The sequence below is a fragment of the Melozone crissalis genome, unplaced genomic scaffold, assembly GCF_028551555.1.
Source record: "Melozone crissalis strain CALT ecotype California unplaced genomic scaffold, PUWL_Pcris_2 ptg000114l_1, whole genome shotgun sequence".
NCBI classification, from domain to species: Eukaryota; Metazoa; Chordata; class Aves; order Passeriformes; family Passerellidae; genus Melozone; species Melozone crissalis.
This window is the reverse complement of record NW_026535891.1, coordinates 1,199,648-1,220,827: the sequence shown is the minus strand read 5'-3', so window position 1 is coordinate 1,220,827 and position 21,180 is coordinate 1,199,648. Positions and strand designations below refer to the sequence as shown.

The 21,180-nt window shown below is 57.7% G+C and overlaps 1 protein-coding gene across 1 annotated transcript; it reads left to right on the top strand.

The window, feature by feature from the left end:
* The first annotated feature begins 25 nt into the window (after nt 1-25).
* KCNN3 (potassium calcium-activated channel subfamily N member 3) lies at nt 26-19,819 on the top strand. The gene is made up of 8 exons (XM_054292786.1): nt 26-845; nt 3,810-3,905; nt 6,801-7,219; nt 12,499-12,640; nt 14,150-14,260; nt 15,579-15,706; nt 15,878-15,947; nt 16,742-19,819. The coding sequence occupies exons 1-8, from the start codon at nt 129-131 to the stop codon at nt 17,036-17,038; spliced, it is 1,980 nt and encodes a 659-aa protein (XP_054148761.1). The 5' UTR covers nt 26-128; the 3' UTR covers nt 17,039-19,819.
* The last annotated feature ends 1,361 nt before the right edge of the window (nt 19,820-21,180 follow it).

Below are 21,180 nucleotides of genomic sequence, written 5' to 3'. Positions count from 1 at the left end.
CAGCGGCGGGGGCGGTGGCGGCGGCGATAGCGGCGAGAGCAACGGAGCCCATTCATGATCCAGCGAACGGCGCCGGTGGCGAGTAAAGCGGAACCGGTGCCCCGCAAAGCGGCGCCGGTCCCGCCGTCATGGAGACATCGGGGCATCTCCACGATTCGGGCGTGGGGGACTTGGAGGAGGACGGTCGGTGTCCCTGCCCGTTACCGGGGGATGAACGGTCACCGCCGCCGCCCTCCGCGCTGCCGCCGCTCCAGCACAGCCTGTTGCACTCCTCGCCCGGGTCGCTACGGGCCCCTCCTCCTCCTCCCGCCGCCCCCGCCGCCCTCCACCCTTCCTCCCGCCACGGCAGCCAGCTCAACCTCGGCGACCACCCCGCGGGCTCCGGGGTGCCGAGCGGCAAGCACCGGCAGCCCAGCCCTCTGGTTCACCGGCGGGACAGCAACCCCTTCACCGAGATCGCCATGAGCTCCTGCAAGTACAGCGGCGGCGTGATGAAGCCCCTCAGCCGGCTCAGCGCATCCCGACGGAACCTCATCGAGGCCGAGCCGGAGGCGCAGCCCCTGCAGCTCTTCGGTGCCGGCGAACCCCCCGAAATTGTCGTCTCACGAGAGGACAACCATGCGCCCACCGCCCACCGTCCCAGCCGCCCGCCCGCCCGGCCGGCCCCCAGCACCTTTGCCAAGGGGCCCAAGCGCAAGGCACAGAACATTGGGTACCGCCTCGGGCACCGCCGGGCGCTGTTCGAGAAGAGGAAGCGCCTCAGTGACTACGCGCTCATCTTCGGCATGTTTGGCATTGTCGTCATGGTCATTGAGACCGAGCTCTCCTGGGGGCTCTACTCCAAGGTACCGGCGGGGCCGAGGGTGTGCGCGGGGCTGGCGGGGCGAACGTGGAGCCATTTGCCCCATCTGTGCCCCGGGGTAAACATGGAGCTCCTCTGGAGCGGGGCAGGGTCAGGCTGGTGGCTGGAGGGATGTTCCCAGAGCTTTCTGTAGTGGATGCCGCAGCCACAGGTGTTGGGCAGGGTGAGCACCCGGCTGGAGGTGCAGGAGTTCTGTGTTGGTGGCTCCAGCAGCAGCAGGCACCGACCCACTGAGGTTTGTGGTGCCTGTTGCTGGCATGGCACTGCACTCCTCACAAGCACTGTGCCCCCGGCCGTGCAGCGAAGCACCCCCTCCCTCCTCCTCCTCCTCCTCCTCCACACCCCTTCCTGCCTTTTTAAATTTTTTTTTTGCCTTTTTTTTCTTTTCTTTTTCTTTTTTTTTTTTTTTTTTTTTTTGCAGGACAGTGTCTTTTATTTATAATTCTCCCCCCCACGTCCCTTCCAGCAGCTCCTGCTCCCAGGGCTGCGCTGGTTGGCAGCGATATGAATAACTCTTTGTATAGACATCTGTCATGTTATTTATACTTATCCAGAGAAGGGGGGAAGGCATCGGCACCCTCACCAGCACCCATGGGCGTCAGCGGGGAAGGCGCTGCTGCCGAGGGGGCTGGGGGGCAGCCAGGGGGGTCCCGGTGCTGCCCCGAGGAGGGGAAGGAGCGGTGGGAAGGGGCTGCTCCCCCTTCCTGCCATGATCCCATGGGCACTGTCAGCACGGGAGGTGGAGGAGGGAATGCATGCAATCGGGGGTCCCTGTGGTTTTGGGGACCCTGCTGCCTCCCCAGGCTGGTTTGGGGGGTCCTGAGCCCACGGCTCAATGGGCATAGGGGGGTGCAGGCAGCAGCTCCGCTGCTCTGTCTGAGGCAGGGGCATGCCAAGCTGGCATCCTTGCCGAGAAAGATGCTTCAAAGCCAGAGCCTTTTCCTGGTGGTTCCCACTCCCCCTTTGGCAGGAGCAAAGCCAAACCAGCATCCCCCAGCTGCATCTGGTACCTGTTGAGCCGCAGCCACCCCGGCAGGCTCCGTGTGGCGCCAGGGGGATTGTCCAGGCTCACCAGCAGAGCGCTGCCATGCTCAGTGGCCCCAGCACGCCGAGCTGCTGTGTCAGCTGGGGAAGACCCCGTGAGTCAGCGCTGCTGCCATGCAGCAGCTGTGACACGCTGCTGCCCCTCTGTCACACCAACAATCGTGCTGACAGCCAGGGCAGGCTGCAGGACGGTGCCTGGCTCTGGCCTCTGCAGGCCCCTGGGCCGGATTTGCAGCAGCTGTGTGAAAATCCCCCGGTGGGAAAGCAGAACCCGGTGGCAGGGCCGTGATGACGGGTGTGGGAGTGCCTGTGGTGCAGATGGGGTGCAGGGGTGCAGCTCCAGCCCTGCCCCATGGGCCCGGCCGTGCCACCACGTGCTGCCAGGCACAGGGTGCCAGGGCTGGGCTGGGCAGCAAGGGCACAGTGATCAGGGTTTGCCTGTCAATTGGCTGTGGGCAGCACAGGGCCTCTCAATACTGCTGCTCCCACCACCTGTGTGCAGCATCCTGCCATCACCTGGTGCAGCAGGACGTGTGCCAGGGGTGCCAAGGTCCTTCCCCACTTCGGCCCAGACCCCATGTTGTTTGCTGTGAGCATGGGATCCAGGAATGGCCTTTCCTGACAGCTCTCCTCATGCAGAAGCCATTGGCACACAATTGTGACACTTGCCAGGTGCCCCACGCAGGGTTTGTGCCCCTGAGGAGGGTCTGGCCAGAGGCACCTTGGCAAAACGCTGCCCTTGGAGCTTGCCTGTTAATAGTAGTGTTTAGTCACAGCACTTTTCTTAGCACCAGCCATTATATCCACACAATTGCACAGCCAGAGCCAAGTCGTTAACAATGCGGTGCCGCCTCCACAGCAAATAGTCCCTTCTCTGCGTGCAAACAGCCTGTGGGGATGAGGAGCAGGGGAAAGAGGGAGCCAAGGCAGGCCAGAAACAGCCCAGAGCCAGGCCAGAGCCAGCCCAGCACGCTGGGGTGCCAAGGGTTGGGTGCCATGAGGGAGCTGGGCCTTGGCAGGCCGGGTGTGCCAGGCCTCAGCACGCCAGGGTGGCACTGAGGTGTGGCATGGGGGCTGAGGGGGGCTGATTTGGGGGTAACATCCCGGTGAGGGGCTGCCAATCCTCACCATCAGTGGGGCTGGCACACACATGGGTTAACCAGCTTCCAAAGGGAACACTGAATCCTGATTTTCACAGCCAGTTCAGCCATCAGGGAATCAGGGGCTGGGTTAATTTACATAAGATTAATTAGCTTCAGGGTCTGGTTGGATTCTCTGTGTGGATGCCACAACACTGGGCTCGGGCTGGATGGGGCTGGGGCACTGGAATCTCAGAGGGGAGGTTGGGAACAGCACTCAGCAAAGCAGAAAACAGAATTAAAAAAGAGTTTTTGTTTATTTTTGCTGGTGGTACCAGTGGTGGCAGTGATGCTGATGGCTCTGATGATGCCCTTACTACTGTGTCAAGCTGCTCAGGGGGAAGCTGAAGCAGCACAAGTGCTGTTGAGGATGGGATAGCAGGGAATCAGGGGCTGGTTTAATTTACATATAATTAGCTGGAGGGTCTGGTTAGATTTTCTGTGTGGATACCACAACACTGGGCTCAGGCTGGATGGGGCTGAGGCGCTGGTGTTGCACATCTCAGAGGGGAGGCTGGGAACTGCAGAACAGAATTAAAAAAGAGTTTTTGTTTATTTTTGCTGGTGGTACCAGTGATGCTGATGGCTCTGATGTTGCCCTTACTGTGTCAGGCTGCTCAGGGGGAAGCTGAAGCAGCACAAGTGCTGTTGAGGATGGGATAGCAGGTGTTGGGGGCAATATTTCCTTTGGGGTGTGGAGCCCAGTGCCAGCAGACTCCCACAGCTGTGTGCCCCTTAATGCCCTCCCTGCTTTCCCCCTGCAGGACTCCATGTTCTCCCTGGCCCTGAAATGCCTTATAAGCCTCTCCACCGTCATCCTGCTGGGCCTCATCATCGCCTACCACACCCGGGAGGTGCAGGTAGGTGCTGGCATCACCACTGAGGGGCTGTGGGCTTTGCCAACCACCTGTGAGTGGGGCACAGCACCTGAGCTCACATCCTGGAGCATCCTTCCTCTTTGGCAGGGTCTTGGGGGGCACTTCTTGGTCTGTCTGAGCCCCAGGTGCTGGGCAGATATGCTGGAGGAGACCACAGCCAGGAAGGGCTAAAGGCAGTCAAAGTGCCAAGGAAAGCCGAGAAATCCTTTCCTAATCAGGGCTGCACACTCTCTTCCTCCCTGGGAAGTTGAAGGGCTCCCAGTTTGTTCCAGGAAGGCTCTGCTTCCCTGTGCCTCGGCACAGTGCCAGCCCGCTCAGGGCCTGGGAGGAATGAATCACCAGGCAGGAGAAGGAGCATCCTGGGAAGGGATGTCAAACCCCCAGCCCTGAGTGCACCAAAACCCCACCTTGTCCCTCCTGGGGCTGGGGGGCTCTGCCATGGAGGGGTTGGCAGCAGCATCCCACTCCCTGCCTGCCCCCATGGGGACCAAGCCTGGGGGGTTGAGTTGCTCAATGCAAATATTTGAGAGCTCTGCCTGTTGCTGCAATAATATTTACCCCAGGATGACGGTGGCTGGGGTCAGCAGGGCGAGCTGTGCCCTCCCTGCTCGCTGTTTCCTCTCTGCTTGTTGTTGCTGGCAGGGATTTGGGCAAACACAGCATCCACCCAGGCAGCACACAGGTCATCCCACACCTCCTGCCCTGACCAAAGTGCCACTGCTGTCCCCCTGCACCTCACCATGATCCCAGTGCTCTGCCAGGCCACTGGGAGACAGGGAATGAGATAAGTGTGACTTGATCTGCTCCAAACAAAGTGGTGCTGGCTGCTCATTGCCCTGAGTGTTTTAAAGTGTTATAAAGAAATTGCTGATAACCCAACAGAAATCGAATGGGGCTGCAAGAGCTGTAAATCCTCAGCTTCTTGGCCAAGGTGGGGGACTGTGCTCACCTGGCCATGGCACTTGTCAGACCTCCCAGCCTCTGGGAAACAATGACTCCAGCCCGTTCCCTCAGGATTCCCTCTTCTTCTGTTGCCCAGAGGAGCTGCCTCATCACTGGAGGTGTCCAAGGCCAGGCTGAAAGGAGTTTGGAGCAGCCTGGGGTAGTGGAAGGTGTCCCTGCCCATGAAAGTGGGTGGAATGAGATGAGCTTTAAGGTCCTGTTCGACCCAAACCAGTCTGTGATTTTATCATCCTATTAATTGTGTTAATTAGTCCTTTGAAGGCCTTCCTGTGCCTCAGTTTCTCTGGGGCTGAGGCATCACTCAGCACCACGTTGTATCACAACAGGTGAAGGAGAGCAGTGCTGGCAGTGCTGCCAGCTCCTGCCAGGGTGTTCTGGAGGGGCAGAGGCTCCTTATCCCTGTGCTTGGAGTGCCTGGAGCTGCTCAGGCTCTTGGTGAAACTTTAATCCTCATGAGGTGTCCTGGCAGCTTTTCTTGGCCTTTGTTTTCCTGGAGATGTGGTGGCTCTTGCTCCCTCCCCTGCTGGAGCCAGGGATGCTGCATGTGCTGGGAAATGCCCCCCTGGGTACCACTGAACCACTCTAGGTTTCCATGGAAACCCACTTTGATGCTTTACAGGTACAGAACAGAGAGGGGCTGGCTCAGGCTCGGGGGAATCCTGCCCAAACCTTGCTCCTTCCCCTCCCTGGCCTGTGGCAGTTCCCCATCACACAGGCAAAAGGCTCCTGCCTTTTCCGCTTGCTAATTTGTTTATTTTAACACCCTTTTCCAGGAAGGAATAGGCTGTCAGCTTGCTAAATGCCTGAGGATCTCCCTTGACAGCTTGGAGCATTTCTGTAAACAATTTCTCAAACAAAGCAGCTAAAAGGAGCAGAGTTTTCCCTACAGAAAGGGAGGTGGCTGGGACAGCCACGCCGTGAGTCAGCCCCGGTGGCTCCTGCCATCCCCAGGGAGAGCCCCAAATGCCAGGCTGGGCTGGCACAGGTGCACTGGGGCCTCTGGAGGGTCGTTCCTGGGCTCAGGGCCAGCTGGGGTTGAGCTCCCCTCTCACCCCTCACCCTCTGCCCAGCCCTGGCTCTGTGAGCGAGCCAGCATTGCTCGGTGAGCGAAGGATTGAGGACACGGACAATGGCACCAGCTGCCACATCCCCCCCTTGGATCCCTTCCTGGTGGTTTCTTTGGCAAGTGCTGCTGGCAGAGAGGCCCTGAGCCCGTCCCTCCTGCTGGGTGTCCCTGTCACACCAGGGAGGAGCCAATGGCAGCCCCAGCACTGCCCCTGCCCAGTCACCTGCCTGGGTGACTCCCAGGGCTCTGGTGGCATCCCAGAGAGGCCAGCTGAGCTGTCACCTCCCCAGCTCCTGCAGAGACCCCAACTCCATCACTGAGGATGGGAGAGGAGCTGCTGTACCCAGGATGAACCGTCAGTTGCCATGACAACTGGATCCCATCTCCGCCAGCAGCTGGATGCTCCGACTGTGGCGTTCACTGCCCAGATACTGCCCTGGCACTCAGGGTGTGACCACTGTCAGCAAAATCAGTGCAACCCCAGGAGCAGAGGGACTGGGGAGACCCATGCTGGTGCTCTGTGGCACCACGGCTTGCCCATTTCTGTGGCCTGGATGAGGGGGACGTTTTGGGAGGTGGGCTCCTGCCAGCCAGATTTTGAGCCTGGGTGCTCAAGGCCAGGCATCTTAAAGTTTTGGTGGCCATCCCTGGCACACACCAGCAGGGCAGCACAGAGCTTGGTGGTGATTCATTCCCATGTTTTTCCTTCCCCATCCATCCCCAACACTTCTGGCTGAGCCACACGCAGCTCCCCTGAGCTCTGACCCCCAGATCCTGTGGAGGGAGGGTCAGGGATGGCAGTGGGCAGGTTCTGGGGCTTGCGTGGTGACTGTTTTGCACCCTGGCAGCTCTTTGTGATCGACAATGGAGCTGACGACTGGCGGATAGCGATGACGTACGAGCGCATCCTCTACATCAGCCTGGAGATGCTGGTCTGTGCCATCCACCCCATCCCCGGGGAGTACAAATTTTTCTGGACAGCTCGCCTGGCCTTCTCCTACACCCCATCGCGGGCAGAGGCCGATGTGGACATCATTCTGTCCATCCCCATGTTCCTGCGCCTCTACCTGATCGCCCGGGTGATGCTGCTGCACAGCAAGCTCTTCACTGACGCCTCCTCGCGCAGCATCGGGGCGCTCAACAAGATCAACTTCAACACCCGCTTTGTCATGAAGACTCTCATGACCATCTGCCCTGGGACAGTGCTGCTGGTCTTCAGCATTTCCCTCTGGATCATCGCTGCGTGGACGGTCCGTGTGTGTGAGAGGTGAGGGGGTTTGGGGTGCTCTGGGGCTCGGGGTGTTTGCAACGAGCTGGGGTTGGGGTTTGTGGCAGCTCATGGTGCTCAGGGCTTGGGAATGCCTGGTGGTTTGGGGTGCTCGGCTGTTAAGGATGCACAGAGGTTTGGGATGCAGGGAGGTTCGGAATGCAGGAAGGTTCAGGATGCAGGGAGGTTTGGAATGCAGGAAAGTTTGGGATGCTCAGTAGTTCAGGACACGAGCATGACAAACAGTAGTGTAGAGGTTTGGAAAGCTCCAGGGTTCAGGATGTGCAGCAGTTCAGAAATGCACAGAGGTTTGGGATGCAGGGTGATTTGGGATGTTCAGTAGTTCAGGACACGAGCATGACAAACAGTTTGGGATGTGTGGAGGTTTGGAAAGCTCCACAGTTCAGGATGTGTTGCAGTTCAGGATGTGCAGCAGTTCAGGAATGCACAGAGGTTCAGGATGCAGGGGGTTCAGGATGCAGGGAGGTTTGGGATGCAGAGAGGTTTGGGATGCTCAGGACAGGAGCGTGACAAACAGCAGTGTGGAGGTTTGGAATGCTCCACAGTTCAGGATGTGCAGCAGTTCAAGATGCAGGGAGGTTCAGGATGCAGGGAGGTTTGGGATGTAGGGTGGTTTGGGATGCTCAGTAGTTCAGGACACGAACATAACAAGCAGCAGTTTGGGAAGTGTGGAGGTTTGGAATGCTCTACAGTTCAGGATGTGCAGCAGTTCAGGAATGCACAGAGGTTCAGGATGCAGGGTGGTTTGGGGTGCATGGAGGTTTGGGATGCTCAGTAGTTCAGGACATGAGTAGTTCAGGACAAACAGCAGTTTGGGATGTGTGGAGGTTTGGAAAGCTCCACAGTTCAGGATGTGCAGCAGTTCAGAAATGCACAAACGTTGAGGATGGATGGAGGTTTGGGATGCAGGGTGATTTGGGATGCTCAGTAGCTCAGGACACGAGCATGACAAACAGTTTGGGATGTGTGGAGGTTTGGAAAGCTCCACGGTTCAGGATGTGCAGCAGCTCAGGATGTGCAGCAGCTCAGGAATGCGTGATGATGTGCAGTGGCTCTGGAAGCTCAGCACTTTGTGGTTTGGGATTCGCGGCAGTTTGGGATTCTCAATGGAGATGTGATGTCCCAACAGCCTGGAGGAGGGGGGTGTTGGGGCCTCAGTGACTCCCTGCACTGATCCCTGCTGTTACAGATGATAAATGGCACAGGCAGGAAGCAGAGCAGGCTCAGCCCTGTCCTCACAGGTCCTTGTGCAAGAGAACATCTGTGGTGCCAGAAGCTCCAGAAGCACGAGTGGGGGATAAGGAGAGTGGGGAGAGCTGGGGGCTATGTGTGGGGAGGGCCCAGAGGTGCTGATGGGAAGTGCCAGGGCCTGGCTCAGGCTCCAGCATCGCTGCAAGTGACTGCCATGACAACACTGTGGTGACATACCCACAGCTCGATGGCATCGCGCCAGCACCAGCGTGCTCAGCACCGGGGTTGCTGTGGCGACCAGCCTGGTGGGTATCACTGCACCTCCATCTCCCAGGGCCCTGCCACCGCTCTTTGTCTGCTGAGGGAGCCAGGGGGCTGTGCTGGTGGCAGCCCAGGGCTGGGCCAGGAGGTTTTCTCCAGTGCAGGCTGCCAGCAGCACCTGGGGAAGGGAGGGCAGGTCCTTCACGAGCTGCCCTGCTGTGGCAGCTTTGTGTCATCCTTGGAGCTGAGGTGTGAGGGATCACAGCAACTGGCACCCCTGGGTTACCTGGGACACCCAGGTTGCTTTCAAAGTGAGAGGAAGGCCACCCCTCCCCTCCTCAGGGTGGGACCCGTTGCTGTGGTCACGCTGCAAAGGGGCATTAGGGCAGCTGGAAGTGCTGTGGCAGTGGCGTGGGATGGCACACTGAGATTTTATGAGCTTTTACTGCCTGCATTTGCCTTCCTGCCTCCCTTAATGATGCTCTCCTTATGAGCTGGATGCTCAGGCACTGCCTAATTGTGTTTGAGAAATTGTGGTTCGTGCCTCCTCAGCAGGGAGCAGGAGGACAGGCACCCAGGACACACACAGGAGGGCAACCCAACCCCTGCCAAGGCTCAGGCTGCAAGACGCAATGAAGAACTCTCAGGAACAAAAACTCCCCAGAAATTATGCAGACGAGGCACTGCAGATCATTGGCAGTTGCCATCACCTCCCTCAATGTACAGAGAGAGGCAGAAGAGAACCCAGGTGGGCTGGAGATGCGTCAGTCCTGGGGGATGCAGGACTGGGGGAACGCAGAGCCCCTGGGACACACTGTGTGTGTGAGGGATGCCACATCCCTGGGGGATGCAGAACCCCTGGGACACACTCTGGGTGTGAGGGATGCAGGACTGGGGGATGCAGAACCCCTGGGACACACTCTGGGTGTGAGGGATGCAGGACTGGGGGATGCACCAGCCCTGGGGGGGTCACACAGCTCCCACAGGGGCCACCCAGGACGTGTCCCCCTGTCCACACGGCCCACTGGCACTGGACAACAGTTTGCTGTGGTTTGCAGCACCATTCCCTGGGCAGTTTAGAGGTGGTGGTGTCTCTCCAAGATGTGGTCCTGGGGCTGGGGTGCCACATTTTATTGGAATATTTACCAATCTAGCCAGACAGGACGTGCCTGAGCTTGTGCTGAACCAAAAAGCAGCAACTGTGGTGTTTCACCCCAGAGACACTTTTGGCTGGCTGGGTGCTGCAGCTGGGCACTAGAGACAAGTCCAGGCCTGCAGGAGCTCTGGTGGTGCTGGGATGGAGCTTCCCCCCATAACAGGGGCTGCTCCTCAGGTTTCCCTCTGTGGAGAAGCTTTAAGGTGACGGTGAAGGAAAGGAGTCGGTTCTGATGGAGGGTTTGGATCCAGAGCTTTGTTCTCTGAATGCAGCACCAGCTCCAACAGAACTCCTCGAGCCCGTGGTTGCTGCTCCTTTGAACCCCAGGGAGAGGGGTAGGGAGCCACCAAGAGGGACAGGAGGGGAGGGACAAAGGGACAAAGGACACCTGGATGGCCCAGTGCCCCCCCAGGGGTTTGAATGTGCCAATCACTCAATGCCCTTCTGGAATTGCAGGACTGACAGACAGCGCTGGGAGGGGAAAGCAGAGGTGACTGACACACCTGGCAGGGAATTATCAGTGAGGAACCCGAGGTTCTGGGGTAAACCCTGCAATCACAACGCAACAACGGCACCGAGCTGTGCTCTCCGTGGCTGTGGGGGCAGCAGCAGCATCCTCAGCATCCTCAGCATCCTCAGCATCCTCCCGTGCGCCGCGGGGCCGCTCCTCTCGCTGCTAGGCAACCTCGCCCGCCGCTCCGGTGTGCCCGCCCGGCCCCACGGAGCGCACGTGTGCCCCGACGTGTGCCCGGAGCCCCAGTGTGTGCCCAGAGCAGTGCACGGAGCCCCAGCGCGTGCCCGGAGCCCCAGTGTGTGCCCAGAGCAGTGCACGGAGCTGCCCGGAGCCCGGGGTTGGTGTGTCACACGCAGGGCAGGGCTGTGGGTGATGCTCAGGGCTCCAGAGAGGTGGGGGTGGCCGTGTGCAGGTCAGGGGATGACACAAAGTGCCTCAGACCCTCTGTTCTGCAGCCCAGAAAGTGGTGCTGGTGTCTGAGCAGGTGGCTCCTCTTTCTGCCCAAGAATCGATAAACCAGGGCCAAGCCCTCCGGTTTATCAGTCTTGCTCAAAGTGCTGCCCAGAGGAGAAAATGTCCCTCTGTCCAGCAGGCTTGGAACCCCCCTGTCCAGCATGATGGTTTTGGGGTTGTTCCCTCAGGACATTCCAGCCTGTGGGATGAGGTGGGCTCAGCTCTCCTCAGGACACTGGATGGGAGAATTGTGTGATAATTCCACTGCTGGCACTGGAATTTTGGGGAGTGCCACTGTGGTTATGGGCTCTAACTCCCATAGAGCCCATCACCTATTTAATTCTGGGAGAATTGTGTGTGCCCCACTGCTGGCACTGGAATTTTGGGGAGGTTATGGGCCCTATCTCCCATAGAGCCCATAACCTATCTAACTCTGGGATAATTGTGTGATAATTCCACTGCTGGCACTGGAATTTTGGGGAGCTCCACTGCGGTTATGGGTGCTAACTCCCATAGAGCCCATAACCTATCTAGCTCTGGGATAATTGTGTGTGTCCCAGTGCTGGCACTGTGTGTTCTACTGCTGGCACTGGAATTTTGGGGAGTGCCACTGTGGTTATGGGCTCTAACTCCCATAGAGCCCATAACTTATCTAACTGTGGGGTAATTGTGTGATAATTCCACTGCTGGCACTGGAATTTTGGGGAGGTTATGGGCTCTAACTCCCCTGGCCAACCCACCCTCACCATGGCTGAAGGTGCTTTCTCCTGCACCAGGACCTCATTTGAGTCTCCAGCTGAGGGAAAAAACATTTCAGAAGAGGAGAAAACCCAACTGCTCTGCGAGCGATGCTCTTGGAGCTGGGATTGCCAAAAGCTCCATCTGTTTTCCCTCTCCGGATCCTGTGAAGAGGCTGGGAGAAGCCTGCCAGGGAGAGGCAGCAGAACAACCATCCTGTTCATGGTGGGGTGAAGGCACTGCCTGCCCCTACCAGCTCAGGGCTGAGTTTGGCTGCCAGGGCTCAGCACCACATCCCTGGGAGCTGTACCTGCCTGGCTTGGCTGTGCCTGCCCAGCCCTGAGGAGCTGGAGGCAGCTGGGGCTCCTCTTTTGTGATTTCTGGAAGAGCCACAGCCAGTCTAGGACAGCCAGAGTGGTCATCACTGACCTCACATCCCCAGCAGCAGGGACCTGGAAAATCTGCAGCATTCCCAAAGCTGCAGCCACTCCACGTGTGCTGTGTCTGGAGTGTGTGGGAGCTGTTCCTGTGTTCCTGGAAGCCAAGGCTGTGCCAGAGGCTCCACAGGACCCATCCCCAGCAGTTCTGCTGGCAGCTCTGCCCTCTGGAGTGCCACAGCACCACAGGGATGCAGGGGGGATGCCACGGGTGAGCTGCTGTGGTCAGGGCCTTGCAGAGCCACAGCTCTTTGTCCCATCAGCACACAGGGGACACACAACAGCACTGGGGTGTGGTGACAGCTCTGACTGAAAGCAGAAGCCTTTTCCACCGAGTTTGTGCTCTCATTTTGTCCATGTGGGTTCTCCAGTGCCAGAAATTGTGCAACCACTGCTACTGTGGCACATCCATCCCGCTGTGCTGTTAATCCTGTGCCCAGGTGCCCCCATTCCTGCCCCATCCACCCTGTCCCCTGCTGTGACACTCATGTCCCCATCTCCCTGGCAGGTACCACGACCAGCAGGATGTAACCAGCAACTTCCTGGGTGCTATGTGGCTCATCTCCATCACCTTCCTCTCCATCGGCTACGGGGACATGGTCCCACACACCTACTGTGGCAAGGGAGTCTGCCTGCTCACTGGCATCATGGTAAGGGGCATGCTGAGCTGGTTTCCCCCCTGTGGGCTCTGCCTGTCTCCATTTCAGGAGGAGAGGCCACTGGAATTTACCAGGGGCTGTTTCTCAGCTGTTTTGTCAGTGTACAAGGCCCAATGACTTCAGCTCTGAGGTCTCACGGCCTGGGAGTTGATGGAGCTGTCTCAGCTGATGAATTTGGGGTGGATTTGCACCCACACTCAGTAAGGGTGGAGTCAGGGAGCAGAAGGGCACCTCAGCATCCCTTGGCCATCCTGGTCCACACCATCTGGCTTCCATTGCTCACCTGCAATGGGTTCCTTTCCTTTCCAAAAGGTAACCTTTCTCCAGTGCCCCCAGAGTACCTGCCCCTAGGAGCTCACCACGAGATCTCCTGGCTTGTGGGGCTTTCCTTTCCAGCCAGGGCTGCTGAAGGAGCAGCTGGGGGCTCCTCACAGATGTTCCCCAGCCACCAGCTCTGCCCACCTCAGCTCCAGGCCCTGGGGATGGAGCCATCCCTCCTACCAGCCAGGACAGACCCCATGAGTACCACCAGCTGGAGAGGCTCCACCAAGAGGAATTCATCCTGTATTTTCTGCAGATATTTGATGTGTCTTGGATGAGGCCAGATGCAGCAAGGCTGGTGTTGCTGGTGGGAGAAAATCCCTGTGGGTGGGGGTGATGCAGCAATTGCCAGCAGAGGAGGAGCTGCTGGCTCAGCTGAGGGGGTTCCAGGCTCCCAAAACTCTTCCCCAGCCAGTGGTGACTCTGAAGTGAGGCCCAGTACAGCCCCCCACCCCTGGGCATGGAGACCCCCATGCCCTCTGGGGTTGGAGGCTTTGCAGGGCACTCAGCACCAGGGGTAATCACCCATCCAGGAGCAGAGAGCTGGTGGCAGCCAGAGAGTGCAGCAGGACCTTTGAGGACACTGAAGGATTCAGGCCACCAAGTTAATTAATGACTCTTTAAGGACAGAGAGCTTGCCAGGCTGGCAGCACTCTGCCAGAGCTCTGGGGGCAGGCAGGGACCCAGCTGGAACAAGCAGAGCTCAGCAGGGAGGCTCTGGCAAGGACAGCTCAGCACAGATGTGCACTGGGGATGCACATCTGGCCCTGATTGCTGGCATAAGGGAGCTCCCAGCTGCACCAGTTTGATTTAGGGTCCTGCTTTGGGGCCCTTTCTCTGCTCTCACTTGTGTTGCCTGGTGTTTCCCCACTGCTCTCCCAGCCCAGACCTCTCTTGGGAATGGAGGGCTCTCCATCCCACAGGGCTCTGGCACGGGGCAGATCTGTGGCACAGGCTCCTCACCAACCACTGCTGACCTTGTTAACAGCCCTGGCCTCTCCCATTAATTACAGAGCCCTTCACCAGCCACCCAAGGACACCCAGGCTCTGTAAGATCTTGTCAGGATAACAGGGAGGACATGTAGCTTTAGTTAATCTGCAGATTTCAAGGGTGAGGGTGGGAGTGCTGGTGTTACAAACCACAGACAAACTGTTTCCCCAACTGATGTCCCTGCACAGGGTGCTGGATGCACAGCACTGGTGGTGGCTGTGGTGGCCAGGAAGCTGGAGCTCACCAAAGCTGAGAAGCACGTCCACAACTTCATGATGGACACACAGCTGACCAAGAGGGTAAGGTGCCATGGGGGCATTGCTGTGTGCCAAGAGCTGGGGGTTTGGGCTGCCATGGCAGGAGGGAGGTGTCAGCACCCGTGGATTCTGTGGGTATCACAGTGGGAGAAGGTGCCAGCATCTCTGAGTGAAGCTACAACAGGAGAGGAAGGTGTTGGCACCTTTGGGGGTGAATCCTGTAAAACCACTGCTGAGGAAGTTTTCCAGATGCTGTGGATATTGCACAGGCAGCAGTGTTACACTGAGACAAAGAGCAGCAGCTGTCTTCCAGGGATTGAGGTGATTTTGGGAGCACACTCCCTCCTCTTCCAGAGCATGATCTCACTCCTCTTGCTGTCAGGAAGACAAGTGGATTTCAGTGATTCAGTGTCCACCACGGATAAGAACCATACTGTGAGGCTCCCCCGAGGAGAGCCTGCAGCAGGGTGTTTGTGGGGTCACCAGAACTGGTGTCACATCCCTGGGAGCAAGGAGGAGCTGCAGGAGGTCACTGGTGTTGGCAGCCTCACCATGGCAAAGCATCAGCCAGCCAACAGTGGCGTGTCACATAATTTTAGAGGGGATGGTGGCAAAACAAGTATCAGTGCAGCCCTTGAAAGGCAGCCAGTGGTGGGCTGCAAGCAGGGCACCCACTTCACCCTAGGGAGCAGAGCCCCAGACAAAGCCCTGACACCCCAGGAATAGTCAGGACCTTGGTGTGACCAGGCTGGGAGAGCAAAACAGCTGCTGAGCCCCTCTGCAGTGCCATTGATAGGGATCTGCAGGCTCCAGGCCAGGCACAGAGCAGCCAATTGCTCCTGGAGTGAGCAGCTGAGCTGTGGCTCAGCCACAGAGCTGCAGAAATCACATCCCAGCACCAGCAGCACAACTGGGACCTGCTGGCCTGGGACCTGCCAGGATTCACAGATGGGTGCCCCTCTGTCCATCCTGCCCAGCAGAAGCTCCTGCTGATCTCTCTCAGGAGGTTCCCAGCAAAGCAATCGAGAATATGTTAGAAATTCTGAGAAAGAGCCTGAGATGCAGCATTTTCTCCAGCCTGCAGACAGCTGGTGGAGAAAAAACTTTGGTTTTTTTTTTCTTGAGGTTTATGGTACAACTTTGTGTGTGGGCAAAGAGCCAGGACGGGGATGTGGGTGCAGCAGGGGCCAACAGCTCTGCCCTCTCTTGCTGCTTGAAGTGCTCAGCATCCCCTGGAACAGCCCAGGAGAGTTTGTGGGTGCAGAGCCTCGCTCCAGCTGGGGCAGGGGATGTGCAGCACTGGTTCAGTGTCTCTGAGCTCCCACATGCCTGGGGACCTGCAGCCACTCTTCCTTTCCAGATCAAGAACGCTGCAGCCAATGTCCTGAGGGAAACGTGGCTGATCTACAAACACACCAAGCTGCTGAAGAAGATCGACCACGCTAAAGTCAGGAAGCACCAGAGGAAGTTCCTACAAGCCATCCACCAGTAAGAGGCTGTGCAGGGGGCTGGGGGCATGCTGAGCTACACATAAAGCAGGATGCTGTCCCTGGCAGGGCTGTGGGGGCAGTTTTGCCTTGCCTCAGATGCAGGCAGGTGTCCAGATGCAGTTTGGAAGAGGAGAGGGAGTACAGCCACGTGCTCTTACCTTCCCCCCAGGTTACGGAGCGTGAAGATGGAGCAGAGGAAGCTGAGTGACCAAGCCAACACCCTTGTCGACCTCTCAAAGGCAAGTCCCACGGGAACCCTGTGGCTTGGCCAGACTCAGTGTTTCTCTTCACTCGGAATAACTAAAGCAGACTTGGCTGACCACAAAATGCTCCGGCTCTGTAAATGTCAGCAAGGAATAGCTGCTGTGGGATGGCTGCCCTTGCAAAGCAGGAGACACATTCATGAGCCAGAGGTTCCCTGCAACCTGCTTTGCAAGGGCTACCACTGCTCAGCAGCACAGGGCCAGCAGGGTTTCCTCTCTTTGGTGGCCAGGGATGAGCCAAACTGCAGTGGCAGAAGCCTTGGAGAGCATGGGGTGGGAAGAGATGGGGCAGCTCTCAGGGGTAAAAGGGTAAAGGGGTGAGCTGAGCCAAACTGCAGTGGCAGAAGCCTTGGAGAACATGGGGTGGGAAGAGATGGGGCAGCTCTCAGGGGTAAAAGGGTAAAGGGGTGAGCTGAGCCAAACTGCAGTGGCAGAGCCCTTGGAGAAGCTGGGGTGGGAAGAGATGGGGCAGCTCTCAGGGGTAAAAGGGTAAAGGTGTGAGCTGAGCCAAACTGCAGTGGCAGAAGCCTTGGAGAACATGGGGTGGGCTGAGATGGGGCAGTCCTCTGGGCAGAAAGGGTTAAAGGGGTGAGCTCTGTGGTACCTCCAGCCACGGTACTAACTGTCCCCTGTGTCCCCACCCCAGCTGGAGAAGTTGGGGTGGGCTGAGATGGGGCAGCTCTCAGGGGTAAAGAGGTGAGCTCTGCTACCAGCAGTGGCACTTACCCCTCCAGCCACGGTACTAACTGTCCCCTGTGTCCCCTCCCCAGATGCAGAACGTGATGTACGACCTCATCACAGAGCTCAACGACCGCAGCGAGGACCTGGAGAAGCAGATCAGCGGCCTGGAATCCAAGCTGGAGCAGCTCAGTGCCAGCTTCAACTCCCTGCCCCTGCTGATGGCTGACATGCTGCGGCAGCAGCAGCAGCGCCTGCTCAGCGCCGTGCTGGAGGCCAGAGGGGTTGCTGTGCCCGTGGGCACCCCCCAGACACCCCTCTCTGAGAGCCCCATTGGGGTCAGCTCCACCTCCTTCCCCACCCCTTACACGAGCTCGAGCAGCTGCTAAAACACAGCCCCTGAGCCCTGCTGTGGACAGGGGAAGCGTTTCCACACGGATCTGTGAACTTTCCTCTGGCCCTTGAGCCGCTGCAGGAGCCTTCAGCTGGAGCCAGTAGTGGGACCAGCAGCGCCCGAGCGCCGCTCGGAGCTTTGCCAACGCCTTGGTTTGGGGAATTGCATCCCTCTTCAGGTGCCTCTACACGTGGTGAAGGAAGGGGACGGAAGGTGATGCCTTGGGCCAGCCTGTGCCGCGGCGTCCGGTGGCAGACAGGAAAAACCCACGCTCAATCTCAGGTCTTCACATTTGAAAACAAAACAAAACAAAACAAAACAAAACAAACAGAACAAAACACCGAGTCAGAAGCACTGAAGCAACGGAGACACCGGAGGGAGAGGTTTTTTCTCCCTGGGCCCCCTGCTCCTCTCAAGATTGCCAAACCTCGCCAGGCAGGTGCCAGCGTGGGGAGGTTGGTGATGCAGGCTCTGGCTGACGCTGCCCATGCTCCATTCCATCTCCTAGCCACAGGACAGCCCCCTCACGCTGACAGCTGGGTGACAATGTCTGACTGTGACCTTCCTGTGGAGTTCTCTGGAGCTGTGAGTGTTTTCTACCCAGAGAAGAACAATGGACACTTCTTCTTTCTGGTCCTCAGTGTCATATTCTGCCTGGAGACAATGCCAGAGCCAGGAAAGCAGTGCCTACAGCGTGCAGGGCCACGCAGGGCTGTCCCCAGCCCACGTGTTGGTGGCCAGGGATGGGGCTGGCAGGCCAGCTCGGGCACTGAGGGGGTCTCCAGGTGCTCACATCACTGCCTGCTGGGAGCCTCCCAGCATTCTGCAAAGCCAGTGGGCTCTGCAGCAGCCCCAGAAGTGCTGGATGAACACCCCATCAGCTCCAAGTGTCTCCACTCGTGCTGGGAGCATCCATGCTTGAGCCCAGCTGGCAATGTCCAATCCACCAGGATCAAGCAGGAGCTCACTGGCAAGTGATGTGGTAGCAGGGGCAGGTGCTTCATCTGTTTAAAACAAAGCCCATGGCCTTCATGCCACTTCTGCTGGGTTTGGTGGAGGGCAGCAGCACTCTCTGGCACCGTCTGGCACAGGCACTGATGCCCATGCCTGCCAAAGTGCAGCACCTCAGACCCCATTTTACTTTTTTGCTGGTGTTCAGCTTCCTGAGGTACCCTTGGCATCACCTGGCTGCTTCTGGAACCAGCCACTTTCTGGTTTGCTTTCACCATTTCTCCCTTTTTCCTCCTCAGTTCTTCCCCAGTGTCACGTTCTGGCTTTCCTGGATCCTTGCATGGAGCCGTGCCAGGCTCTGACTTTGGGGTTGCTGTTTGCTGCTTTCCATGAAAACTCAGCAGAGAGAATATTTCTATATTTTTTAAACAGATGAAGTAACCATGTAATGACTCTGCAATATTAATTACGCCTCACCCAGCAGTGTCAGTAATTGTAATCAGTCACTGTGTTACTCCAGGTATACTCAGCCTGTAACGCTGTCCTTTGTAACTTCTTCCCTTCCATAAATAATGCTGGATTTTGTGCACACCTAGGGGTAGAGACCCACCACCCTCCTGCAGCACCACCCCTACACCCCCAATGCTGAAGCATTTCCTTGCTGCCAGTGGTGTGGGGTGGTTCCACTCCCTGTGCCCTGCAGCTGGAGTCACATAGAAAATAAGCAGCAATTAGTGAGGAGTGCTGCCCCCATGCTGGCCCGAGGAGGAGGAGGAGGAGGAAGGCTGCAAAATGGGATCCCTGTGCTGCAGAGGTGCTGGGAGCAGGGGACAAACACACTCACCCCTGCTGCCTTCACGTGCCCATTGCTGCTGGTCCTTGGCCAGTGGGAGATCCCTGGCTTTGGGGAAGAGCTGCTCCTCCAAGCTCTTGTAATTGGTATAATTAATATCCCCCGGATGGCTGGGGATTCACTGCTGCCTTGGAAGCCCCCCATGATCTGTTCTCAGCCCTGTGTGCCTGTGGGTGCCCCCCTGCCCATCTTGCCCTGCAGAAGCTCCTGCTGATCCCTCTCAGGAGGTTCCCAGCATAGCAATGCCAGAAATTCTGAGAAAGAGCTTGAAATGCAGCATTTTCCCTGGCCTGCAGGCAGCTGGTGGAGAAAAATGCTTTCTGGGCTTCAGATAGGAGCAAACTGCCCCTGGGATGGTGCTGTGCATGGGACGAGGTGTGGAGATGTGTCCTGGGGCATCAGAGAACCAGAGGAAGTATTGATCCTTAAAGATCAATATTGGCAGCAGGAACCAGGAACCTCCCTGCCAGGCACACGATCGAGTCTGGGAAATCCAAAAAGTGAGACAAGAGCAGGAGCTGCCAGCTGCAGGCCCCAAGGTGCTCAGGACCAGAGTGAGAGTGTTTGGATTGCAGCTGGAGCAGGAGCCCCTTGCTCTGGGGCAGAGCAGCTGCTGCTGCAGTGGGATTTCAGCAGGGCTGGGGCACTGGATCCCTGTGCACCCCACAACCCTCCTCCCCTGGCCTCACCTCAGCACAACCTGCAGTGCAACCACCCCTCTGCCTGTGACCTGGGGTCTGCACTGTGTGCCCTGCACCTTACACCCTGCAAACTCCATATCCCACCCCTTCACCCCCCATTCCACACCCCTGAATGCCCATCCCAATCCCCAAATCCCACATCCCACCCCTGAACCCCTCATTCCACACCCCTGAATGCCCAAAGCCCATATCCCACCCCTGCACCCCTCATTCCACACCCCTGAATGCCCATCCCAACCCCCAAATCCCACATCCCACCCCTTCACCCCCCATTCCATACTCCTGAACGCTCATCCCAGGCCCCAAACTCCATATCCCACCCCTGCACCTCTTATTCCACACCCCTGAATGCCCATCCCAACCCCCAAATCCCACATCCCACCCCTTCACCCCATGCCAGTTTTAGCAGTAGCCCTGTCCCATTGCTCCCAGCAGCAGACTCCACCATGGCCAGCACTGAGACCAACCCCCCTCCAGCCCTGCTGCCAGGAGCCCAGAGCCCACCTGAGGCCACAGGGGGGGCAGGAAGGGTGAGCAGCCCCCAGGGCAGGGCAGCCCAGCCTGCCGTGCCCACCCTGATGGCAGCTCCTGGTCACCAGCAGCCTTGGCTGGCACAGCCCTGGTGAACAGCTCCAGGAAATGCTCCCCAGCCAGCCCAGCCCAGCCCAGCCCACACACCTGAGATGAGCACTTTGGGTGCCCTAAGGGACATCAGGACAGAGAGAAGAGATCAGCAGCCAAGGTGGAAGAACAGCACAAGAGGAAAACCGCAGAGATGCCGACCTCCTGCAAGCTGGGAATCGTCTGATCCCACAGCCCAGTGGGGCCAATGCCCCTGCAGGACCCACCTGACCCAGCCAGTCCCATTTTTGGCACAGCCTTGGGGGCTTTTTCTGCTCCACGAGTCTCCTTCCTGCTCTGCCTGCAAGGAACTATCCTAGAAATACCAGAAAAATTCCACAATCTCTCTGCAAACTCATGGATCTTTCTCTCCAGACTTAAGGAGCTTTGACCTGGGTTTGCATCTTGCCTCTGTACTGCTCGCTTCTTTTTTTAATGATAGGGGAAAGTATAATAGTTTATTTTAACTATGAAATATATTGCTATATTATGATGGTTAATGGTAACTTTCAATTATGGTTTTGTACCCAACACGGTTGTTAGCAGGCAGCAACGCCAGGCTGCTGCCAAAAATGTCTGTTTCTGAGTACAGCTACTACTGCCAGTGAGGATGGGGGACAGGGAGAGGTGCAGAATCTGAGTTGTTGTCCTTTATCACCCTTGAACTCCTTTCCAGGGCTTGGAAGCTGACCTCTAGCAGGTCTAGATCTGATCTGTGTGCAGCCCAATGGCACCAGAGCTTTGCTTCTCCCTACAGAAAGGTCAGGGGTTTTTTTCCCTTTGTTCCCAGGTTCTGGAAAGCCATTTTGCCCCAGGCTGTCTCCTCCAGCAGCAGGAGGGACTCTGCTCCTTGGGCACAAGCTCTGCAAGAGTCAGAATTCCCCTTTTCCTCCAGGCTTTGTTCCCTTTTTCCTTTGTGGCTCTTGAGAAAGCACTGCTGCAGAGCACATTTTCATAGAATTATGGAATTGTTAAGGTTGGAAAAGTCCTCTAAGAACATCAAGTCCAGCT

What these genes read in the sequence shown, in the direction of transcription:
- KCNN3 (XM_054292786.1), top strand. Translation starts at nt 129, where the DNA reads ATGGAGACATCGGGGCATCTCCACGATTCGGGCGTGGGGGACTTGGAG. An exon ending in CCTGGGGGCTCTACTCCAAG is followed by an intron (nt 846 to 3,809) that starts GTACCGGCGGGG and finishes TTCCCCCTGCAG; the next exon opens with GACTCCATGTTCTCCCTGGC. An exon ending in GCCTGCTCACTGGCATCATG is followed by an intron (nt 12,641 to 14,149) that starts GTAAGGGGCATG and finishes GTCCCTGCACAG; the next exon opens with GGTGCTGGATGCACAGCACT.